This window comes from Nicotiana sylvestris, chromosome 1, assembly GCF_000393655.2.
Source record: "Nicotiana sylvestris chromosome 1, ASM39365v2, whole genome shotgun sequence".
Lineage (NCBI taxonomy): Eukaryota > Viridiplantae > Streptophyta > Magnoliopsida > Solanales > Solanaceae > Nicotiana > Nicotiana sylvestris.
In genome coordinates, this window is record NC_091057.1 from 462,796 (window position 1) to 473,562 (window position 10,767).

Consider the following 10,767-nt stretch of genomic DNA (forward strand, 5'->3'; position numbering starts at 1 on the left):
AACGGGCGAACTTCAGCTCTAGAGCTGAAGCTTTTGTTTTATAATTGTCGAACTTCAGCTCTAGAGCTGAAGTTATTTAGTTCATTTATAAAATCTTTAGCACTATTTATGTTTGTTTGGGATCTTGGTCATCTGTATTTTGTTTGTAATTATGCAACTAGAAAAGAAAACGAGAGTATGCACAAATCTAATAACTCATCATCATTCACTGATCAGTAAAGTCACCAATTTCAACAAAAATCTTGCAACTGAAACTAACGTGCCTCTGAACTAATTGGTTACATCAACAAGTAACGTAGTCTAAATTTACTATTACATAGCTTTGAAAGAAGAAAAAAGAGAATGATAATACAATGGTCAAAATAGAGATGACCAAGATCCCAAACAAACATATGCACCAAAAATCTACTCATCTTATATAGTTACAGCTAGTTATTTAGTTCATTTGGAATTATTTATAATTTATTTTTAAATAATTTGATAAACATATTTATGACAATTATCCCATGAACTGAAGTTCCATAGCACCAACATCAGCAGAAGAAAGAAGAAGAAGAAGAAGAAGAAGAAGAAGAAGAAGAAGAAGAAGAAGAAGAAGAAGAAGAAGAAGAAGAAGAAAACGAAGGAGGAGAAGAAGAAAACGAAGGAGGAGAAGGAGGAGGAGAAAGGGGGCTGAAGTTATTTAAAAAGTGGGAAAAAGTTAAAAGTTTTTTAAAAAATGGGTATAGGTTAAATGGGGGCGACCAAATAGGGCGCTCTATGCAATTTTTACGAGATACTTGCCTTTCAAATTGACCTCAATTCCGGACAATCTTCAATTTTTCATGTGCTAATATCTATGCCATCTTCATGAATTCGAGTGACGGGTTTTTAATCGCCTAAAATTTATGGGCCCATCAGAAACGACCTAATGAACAATAGTCATTGCTTCGCCATGAGAGTTCCTCGTTTTTTGGCGTTTTGGGGCCATAAAAAATGAATTCAGGACAATTTTCAATTTTTCATGTGCAATAGTCCACACAATCTGTATGAATTCGGGCGATCGGTGCCGAATTGTTGAAAAATTTTCGGGCCTATCAGAAACGACGTAATGAACTAGTTATCGCTTCGCCATGATTGTTTCTCATTTCGGCATTTTGGGGCAATAAAATAGGAATTCAGGATGATTTTCTGATTTACGTGTGCTATAGTCTACGTCATCTGCATGAATTCGGGCAATCGACTTTGAATTGCCTAAAATTTCGCTGAATAGTCATCTATTCGCCATGACCGTTCCTCATTTTTTGGCGTTTTAAGGGTCATAAAACAAGAATTCAGGATGATTTTTAGATTTTCGTGTGCTATAGTCCACGCCATCTGCATGAATTCGAGCGACTAGCTACGAATCGCCTAAAATTTTATGGGCCCATAAAAATCGACCTAATGAAAATTGTCATAGCTTCACTATGACTGTTCCTCATTTTTTGGCGTTTTAAGGCCATAAAACATGATTTTAAGACGATTTTCAATTTTTTGCATGTTATAGTCCACGCCATCTGCATAAACTCAAGCGACCAGCTTCGTATCGCCTAAAATTTTCCGGGCCCATCACAAACAACCTAATGAACAATATTGATCGCTTTGCCATGATTGTTCCTAGTTTTTGGTGTTTTAGAGCTAGAAAACAGGAATTCAGGACGATTAGATTTTCGTGTGTTATAGTCCACGCCATCTGCATGTACTCGGGCGACCGGCTCTGAATCGCCTAAAATTTTGCAGGCCCATCAGAAACAACCTAATGAATAATATTCATCGCTTCACCATGTCCGTTTAGCATTTTAGAGCCATAAAATGGGAATTCATGATGATTTCTAGTGTTCGTGTGCTATAGTCCATGCCATCTATAGCTTCGGCATAATCGTTTCTCATTTTTTGCCATTTAAGAGCAAAAAAATGGAATTACGACGGATTTTCAACTTTTTGTGTGATATAGTCCATGCTATTTGCATGAATCCGATCTACCAAATCCGAATCGCCTAAAATTTTGCATGCCCGTCAAAAATGACCAAATGAATAATAGTCACGGTTTCGGCATGACCGTTCCTCTTTATGGCATTTTAGGGCCAAAAAACTGAAATGCGACCGATTTTCAAATTTTGGTGTGCTATAGTCAATGCCATCTGTATGAATTTGGGCTACCAGATCCGAATCTTCTAAAATTTTGTAGGTCTGCAAAAAAATGACTTAACGAATAATAGTCATGGCTTCGGCATGACCGTTCCTTATTTTTTTGGCATTTAGGACCAAAAAACTGGAATTCGGGTAGATTTCAAAATTTTTGTGTGTTATTCCATCTGCATGAATTCGAGCTATCGGATCCGAATCGTTTTTTGGCATTTTAGGGCCAAAAAACTGGAATTCGTGCTCATTTCAAAATTTCCATATGTTATAGTTCACACTATGTGCAAGAATCCGGGGTACCAGATTCGAATCGCCAAAATTTTTGCAGGGCCATCAAAATTGACCTAATGAACAATAGTCATGGCTTCGGCATGGTCGTTCCTCATTTTTGGCATGTTAGGGACAAAAAATAGAACTCGGGTCGATTTTTAAATTTTCATGTGTTATAGTCCACTCTACCTGCATGAATTCGGGCTATTAGATCCAAATAGTCTAAAATTTTGCAGGGCCATCAAAAATGACAAATGAACAATAGTCATAGCTTCGACATGACCATTCCTTTTTTGGCATTTTAGGGCCAAAAAATTGGAATTCGGGCTGATTTTCATATTTTCGTGTGTTATATAGTTTACGCCATCTGCGTGAATCCAGTCTACTAGATCCGAATCGCCTAAAATTTTGAGGGCCCATAAAAAATGACCTAACGAAAAATAGTCATCAATTCGGCATTATCGTTCCTCGTTTTTTGGCATTTTAGGGCGAAGAAACAAGAATCAGGTTGGTTTCAAAAAATATTTGTATGCTATAGTCCACGCCATATCCATAAATCTAGGCTACTGGATCCGAATCGCCAAAAAATTTGCGGGCAATCAAAAAATGACCTAATGAACAATAACCACGGTTTTGGCACGATCGTTCCTCTTTTTTGGCATTTTAGGGCTAAAAACTAAAATTAGGGCTGATTTCCAAGTTATCGTATGCTATAGTCCACGCTATCTGCATGAATCTGGGGCATCGGATCCGAATTGCCTAAAATTTTCGGGGCAATGAAAAAATGGCCTGATCAACAATAGTTATCGATTCGTCATGACCGTTCCTCATTTTATGGCATTTACAGTCATAAAACAAGAATTCAGCACGATTCCTAGATTTTTGTGTGCATTAGGATTACGTTCCTCATTTTGAATTGTATTAAATCTTGTTTTATGGCCCAAATGCCAAAAAAAGAGGAATAATCATGATAAAATAATGACTATTGTTTATTAGGTTGTTTCAGATTGGTCCACAAAATTTTAGGCGATTCGGAGCTTGTTGCCCGAATTCATGAAGATGGCATGGATTAACACCCGAAAATCAAAAATCGTTTTGAATTTCTATTTTATGACCCTAAAATGCCAAAAAATAAGGAACAGTAATGGTGAAACAATGACTATTGTTCATTATTTCGTTTCTGATGGGACCACAAAATTTTAGGCGATACGGAGCCCGTCGCCCACACGAAAAATTGGAATCCTGAATTCCTATTTTATTGCCCTAAAATGCAAAAAGAAAAGAGAATAATCATGCAAATTCATGAAGATGGCGTGAACATTTAGCACACAAAAAATTAAAAATCATCTATAACCCCTGCTTTAGGGCCTAAAATGCCATAATGGGATAGTCATGGCTAAGCAATGACAACTGTTCACTAGGTCGTTTCTGATGCGTCCACAAAATGTTAAGTGATTCGGATTTCGTCGTCCGAATTCATGAAAATGGTATGGACATTAGAACATGAAAAATCGAAAATCTTCCTGAATTCCTGTTTTATGGCCCTAAAACGCCAAAAACAAGAAATAGGCATGGCGAAGCATTGACTCTTGTTTATTAAGTCGTTTCTGATTGGGCCACAAAATTTTAAGCGATTTAGAGCTTGTTGCCTGAATTCATAAGATGGCACGGACATTAGCACACGAAAAATAAAAAATTGTCCTGAATTTCTGATTTATGGCCTAAAATGCCAAAAAAGAGAAACAATCATAGTGAAGCGATGACTATTGTTCATTAGGTCGTTCCTGATGGGCCCACAAAATTTTAGGCGATTTAGATCCCGTCGTCGAATTCATGAAGCTGACATGGACATTAGCACACAAAAAATTGGAAATCATCCTCATTTCTTATTTTATGGCCCTAATACGCAAAAAAAAAAAAACGGTCATGGATAAGCCATAACTATTTTTCATTAAATTCTTTTTTATGGGCCCATAAAATTTTAGGTGATTCGGAGCCCGTCGCCCGATATCATAAAGATGGCGTGGACAGCGCATGAAAAATGGAAAATTGTTTTGAGTTCCTGTTTTATGGCCCTAAAATGCAAAAATACAAGGAACAATCATAGCGAAATAATGACTATTGTTCATTAGCTCGTTTCTAATGGTCCCACAAAATTTTAGGTGATTCATAGCTCGTTGCCCGAACTCACGAAGATGCCGTGGACCTAACAAACGAAAAATCGAAAAGCGTCCTAAATTCCTGTTTAATGGCCCTAAAGTGACAAAAAACAAGGAACAATCAGTGTAAATTGATGATTGTTCATTAGGTCGTTTTAGATGGGTCCACAAAAATTTTAGGCGATTCGGAGCCCGCTCCTTAATTCATGAAGATGTCATGGAGCACACGAAAAATTGGAAATCATTCTGAATACCTGTTTTATGGCCATAAACGCTAAAAAACGAGAAACTTAGGTTATTTCTAATGGGCGGAGCACGTCGCCTGAATTCATAAAAATGGCATGAAAATTAGCAAATAAAAAATTAAAAATCGTCCTCAATTCCTATTTTATTGGCCCTATAGCGCCAAAAAATGAGGAACGGCCATGGCGAAGCAATGACTATTATTCACTAGGGCGTTTCTGATAGGCACACAAAATTTTAGATGATTCAGAGTCCGTCGCCTAAATTCATAAAGATTGCATGGACATTAGCACAAAAAAAAAAAAATGGAAATCGTCCTAAATCCTTGTTTATGACCCTTAGACGCCAAAGAACGATGAACGTTCATGACAAAGCCATGACTATTGTTCATTAGGTTGTTTCTGATTGGCCCAAAAAATTAGGCGATATAGAGTCCGTCGCCCGAATTCATGAAGATGGCGTGGACAAGCCCATGAAAAATTGAAAATTGTCGTGAATTCTTTTTTATGACCTTAAAATGCCAATAACGAGGTACTTTCATGGCAAAGTAATGAGAATTTTTCATTAGGTCGTTTCTGATGGGTCCACAAAATTTTATGCGACTCGGAGCCCGTCAGCGGAATTCATGAAGATGAATAGACATTATCACACGAAAAAAATCGGAAATCGTCCTGAATTCTATTTTTATGGCCCTAAAACGCCAAAAAATAAGGAACGATCATGACAAAGCAATAACAATTGTTCATTAGGTCGTATCTGATTGGCGCACAAAATTTTAGGCGATTCGGAGCCCGTCACTAACATTCATTAAGATGACATGGACATTAGCACACGAAAAAATAAAAATCATGCTGAATTACTGTTTTATGGCCTTAAAATGCTAAAAAACGAGGAACAACCATGGTTAAGCTAGGACTATTGTTCATGAGGTTTCTGATGGGCCCACAAATATTAGATGATTCGAAGTTCGTCTCCAGAATTCACAAAGATGGCGCGGACACTAGCCCAGAATTCACAAAGATGGCGTAGACACTAGCCTACAAAAAAGTGAAAATCGTCCTGGATTCCTATTTTATGGCCCTAAAACGCCAAAACTCACCTTGGCTGGTCTTCACTAATAGCCTCAAAACAACTTATAACAATATGACAACATAAGGTTAACATGTCATAGAGACAATAACCAGGGGACGAAATGCAATAGGGTAGTAGAATTTCAACTTGTACAAATTACAGTCTAGAGGCATAGACTTCACAGTACATAGATATATATATTTATCAAACCTGTTCAACTACACAATGCATAAACGTAAAAAAAAAAAATGAATTCCAAAAAATTACATGATAGACAACAAGAAAGGCAACATCCTTGTACACATTACGATTCCCAATCTGTTTCAGCATCACACAGTTCACAATATCACTCCAATTATTGTATGCTTCTTTCAGGCTAAAGTAGGAAGGCATGCTCACAAATCCAACAATAAGTCTCAAGAAGCAGCAGCAGGTGCAGCGGATGGGTTAAAAGCTTTTTGATCTCCGCAGGTGAGTACTTCGTGAGGCCCTGCTTCCTCGCGACCAACACCCATCAAGTCAAGATAATACTGGAAATGGGAGATGATGTTGTTCATGCCGTCAACATCACCTTGACCACAAACACTATCACCGTAGAGAATGTTCATGGTCGTGCCAAAACCAGGAAGTCGTTTAGACAAAGTATCATTCTTCGTGGGTTTCCAATTCCCAACAAAGGCATCATGAGCTGAAGGCTGACCCTTTTTCATTGGGTTCATCCACCTCCAAATTGCAGCCTGGAAAGCCATGGTAGCATTTTGTTCAATGTATTCAGGATGATCTAACAGATTTAGCTTGAGGGCTTCACCAATAGCTCCATAATTGTAGTTCCTAGTAGAATTACCAATATAAACAAATTCTTAATACCTATCAAATATATAGTCAAGCATGTAAGCAGCTCAGGCATCAAGAATGACATTAGTAGGTGCATTTACTTGAATTAGTAATTGGATTAGAACTCCTGCGATCCTTTTCAAAACAGATCAAGTAGAATAAATGCCTTTTTTCTTTTCTTTCTCCATTTAGTACGATATGTATTGTTCGGTGAATTAAGTCTCAAATCACAAAACTTTCTGTAAACCAACAAGATATTTCTGTAATCTAAAAAAGTAATCTCATGCCAAATTTAGTAAGTGATAAACCAACAAAGGAGTGTATTCAATTGACTCAAATAATGGCTTAATGGAAAATATCAATTTATAACTGTTGTCAAAAGATTAGTAAAAGAACATGTACCAGTAGATAGGCAAGGCACCACGACCATAATATTGAGCTCCAGGAGTGCATGGGTAGGTTAATTTGAAGTATTCATCACAGTAATCTTGGCTCGGACTCATTTCCTTGTTATAGCACAGACCCCAAGCCAATGGTCCACCAGTGGCGACTCCATAACCACCTGTTAACATAGAGTTGTAAGCTAGTAGAGAGAGAATACAATTGAACCTAAGAGAGATCACGGCAAAATAAGCTACAGGCTAAATCTGAAGTGGTCAAAGAAACTCCAACTACATTTGAGCATGAATCTCTCCAGAGGTTAAGTAGGATGACAAAGTGCTTCAAAAACTATTCAACATTGCCATCATAAACAAATTAAGTCCCGAAATCTTTTGTTTTGAGGCTATACCTGTATCGGTTAATGAAATAACACAAGACAATCATCTCAATTGGAGAAATCATGTCAAACTTTTGACGAACATAAATAGTGACTAAGAATAACGTCTGAAAAGGCCATTTGTTCCACAAAACAAAAATTTATTTTGTACTTATCAGGTTATGCATACATACTACTGCACAAAAGATACAGACATACAGATCATGCTACAAGTTGAGCATGCACAGGTACAAACAGATAGATAACAAGAATAGGTTAAGTCATCCATAGATGGTAAAAGAGTCAATAATTCTTCAAACAAAACCTACACAAGTCACTTTTCACCATAAAAAGTCTATCTCAAATATAATATACACCGTTCTAGGAAGGTTTATTAGTTGGAGCACCAGCGGTTTTGATTTCCCATTTCAGTTATTTCACACAGAATTATTTGGACTAGTGTGACTAAAACTGCTCAGTTTTCCTTAGTAATTAGCTCAACATAAGCTGATTGCATCAGATCCCCAATGCCCCAATCAAAATCCTGCACACTAAAGATCCATTATAAATCTCAACTTCAAGCAATATTCAGTTACCTACAAGCTATATTTGTTGAGCTGAGTGTCTATCGGAAACAACCTCTCTGCCCCATCGTGGTAGGGGTAAGGTATGCGTACACACTAACCTCCCCAGACCCCACTTGTGAGATTTTATTAGGTCGTCGTCGTCGTTGTACAAGCTATATTTGTGAGAGGTAAAATTGACCACCAATTTCAATCATTTTTTTGAGAGGTACAACTAATAAAATTAAGTTCTAGTCATGGACACATCAACATTGTATTCTCTAATCATGAGCTTCTTTAATCTCTTAGCTAATCTGGAATTATTTGAATCCCAATATTTTAAACAGATTGCACAAATATTGGGAAAATGACACTGTATAGCCGTTCTCAAAATAATAATCGAAAAAATGTATATTTTTCATATATTTTTTGAATATACATACATGTTGTATATTATATACAAAAATTATACAAATTTTATACACTTTTTCGGCTACCAAATGTAAATAATTTCTGATGCGGGCTAAAAGTGATAATATACCTACAATATTTATGAAGCACATAGTGATCCAAGAGGCTGGTAAACTTACAAGTAGTTTTGCTACCAACATGGCCAAAGAAAGCAGCAATTTCCTTCATCTGCATTCTCTTACCACCAGTGGTACCAAATCCAAGAGGCTGGTAAAGTGCTGCAGCATTGATGAAAGAGCTGTAATCCCAAAACCCAACAGCATGAGCCACAGGTGTGTTCCTCTTTGCGAAAAGCAGCTCAAATTGGTCTACGTCCAAATAATCAGTTATTGTCAAATTACAACAGAATTTTGACAATTTGTTACACTCCCAATCCTTCACACACATCTTCGTCCCCTTCACCATTTTCACTATTGTTGGTCGTTTCTTAAATGACTCATTCTCATCTCCATTCACACAACCAATAATCGAGATTGAAATTAGTAGCAACAAACATAAAATCTTCATTGTCAAGATCCCCATTATTCTTTTCTGCAAAGAGAGGAAAGATGAAATCTTTGAGAGCTGCTACACAAGAATAAAAGAAAAATTTGCTTCGAGATTTAAAGACAAATACAATATAGTGAAGTGAAAAGACAACTTACTGAGAATCAAGAATTGATTTTTGAGAAATGGGTATTGATTCAATTTCAATTTTGTGTGAATTATTTTTTCTTTGGGTACAAAACAATGCAAGGTAGATGGAGTATCTTTTTCAAGAAAAGGGACAATAAATGTGAGAAAATGGAAATGAACGGTGGAAATTGGTCTGATTTGGGTGGAAGATGGGAATGGACGGTGGAGATTGATGGGTCGAAGATGTCGGGGGAAACAGGCTGGATTTGGAATCAAGCAAAGCAGTGGAAGGTGAGGGCTGACCCCACTTGAGCTAATGTCACTCCACCGACAGCTTACCATTTTCCTTTTTTTTTTCCAGCTAACCACTATTTTAGCTCTAGTTTTTTTGGTCAATTTTTGTGCTGAAAAAAAAAGAGGAAAAAGAAAGACGGTAGGCTTGTTAAGAGGGTCCGAGGCAGGGGTGTTCAAAATCGAACCGAAACCAAAATCAAAATCCGAACCGTAAAAGTTACTTAATGGTTTATTGATATCGGACTAACGGTTTAATGGATGAGGAATGGATTGAAATTTTTTTATTAACGACTTATCGATTTGGGAGCGGATTTTTCAATTTTCTTAACGGATAATCTGTTAACCCGTTAAATATATATATATATATATATATATATATATATAAAATTTATTTTATCCATATATTACTATGTATATTAAATAATAAAAAGGAATTTTTTCTTAACTATACCATATATTAAACCTTATTACCAAATATGTACATACTATGTAAATTACCCGCCCAGTCCACAGTTTTCCTACAATTTATGTACCATTTGTTTAATACACGCTTAATTGGTCAAAATCTTCCATAATTAACGCGCTAAAAATCAGGAAAAAATCTTGCGATTGATTGAGTCTACATTAAATTCAAGTTTTGAAACAGAAAGGAGATTTCTGTTCTTCATCTTCATCTGTTCTTCCATATATTTTCCACCATTGATAGCCATTAAAAAGCTTGAAAGCTTTGAATTCAAATTTGAGTTTTCAAAAATCATTATTTGTTTGGATTGGGTGTTGTTGAAAATAGTCGGGAATATGGTTTGGGGTTTATATCTCAATTTTGAGGAGTTTTGGTGAAGATTAGACTTGGTTTTGACTGAATTTCAGATTGAAACTCGAAGAAGAAGAAGAAGACATATTGCAGAAATTGTAGATAAATTGTAGTTAAATTGTAGATTATTTGTATTCTGATTGTAGATGCTTTATTTTCTGTTTTCATAAATAAAAAACTGCTAAAACTTCTACAAATCTTCTGAAAAAATACAATTATGTCAAAAATCACAATTATGCTACAATTGGATGGGAATTGGGATATAAAAATTTAATGTACCCAGTTTGTAGATATTTTGTAGATAAATTGTAGATTATTTGTATTCTAATTGTAGGTGCTTTGTTTTCTGTTTTCACACATCAAAAACGATTAAAACTTCTACAAATCTTCTGAAAAAACGCAATTATGTCAAAAATCCCAATTATGCTACAATTGAATGAAAATTTGTATATTAAAATTTAATGTACCCAGTTTGTAGATATTTTGTAGATTTTCAACATAGATTGTAGTTTAATT

General features: G+C 36.0%; 1 protein-coding gene across 1 annotated transcript; it reads right to left on the bottom strand.

Annotated features, from left to right (window-relative positions):
- Positions 1 to 6,022: 6,022 nt before the first annotated feature.
- LOC104225499 (chitinase-like protein 1) lies at positions 6,023 to 9,319 on the bottom strand. The gene is made up of 4 exons (XM_009777314.2): positions 9,173 to 9,319; positions 8,648 to 9,059; positions 7,140 to 7,299; positions 6,023 to 6,734 (listed from the first exon to the last, which is right to left on the bottom strand). The coding sequence occupies exons 2-4, from the start codon at positions 9,048 to 9,050 to the stop codon at positions 6,320 to 6,322; spliced, it is 978 nt and encodes a 325-aa protein (XP_009775616.1). The 5' UTR covers positions 9,051 to 9,059; positions 9,173 to 9,319; the 3' UTR covers positions 6,023 to 6,319.
- Between the last annotated feature and the right edge of the window lie 1,448 nt (positions 9,320 to 10,767).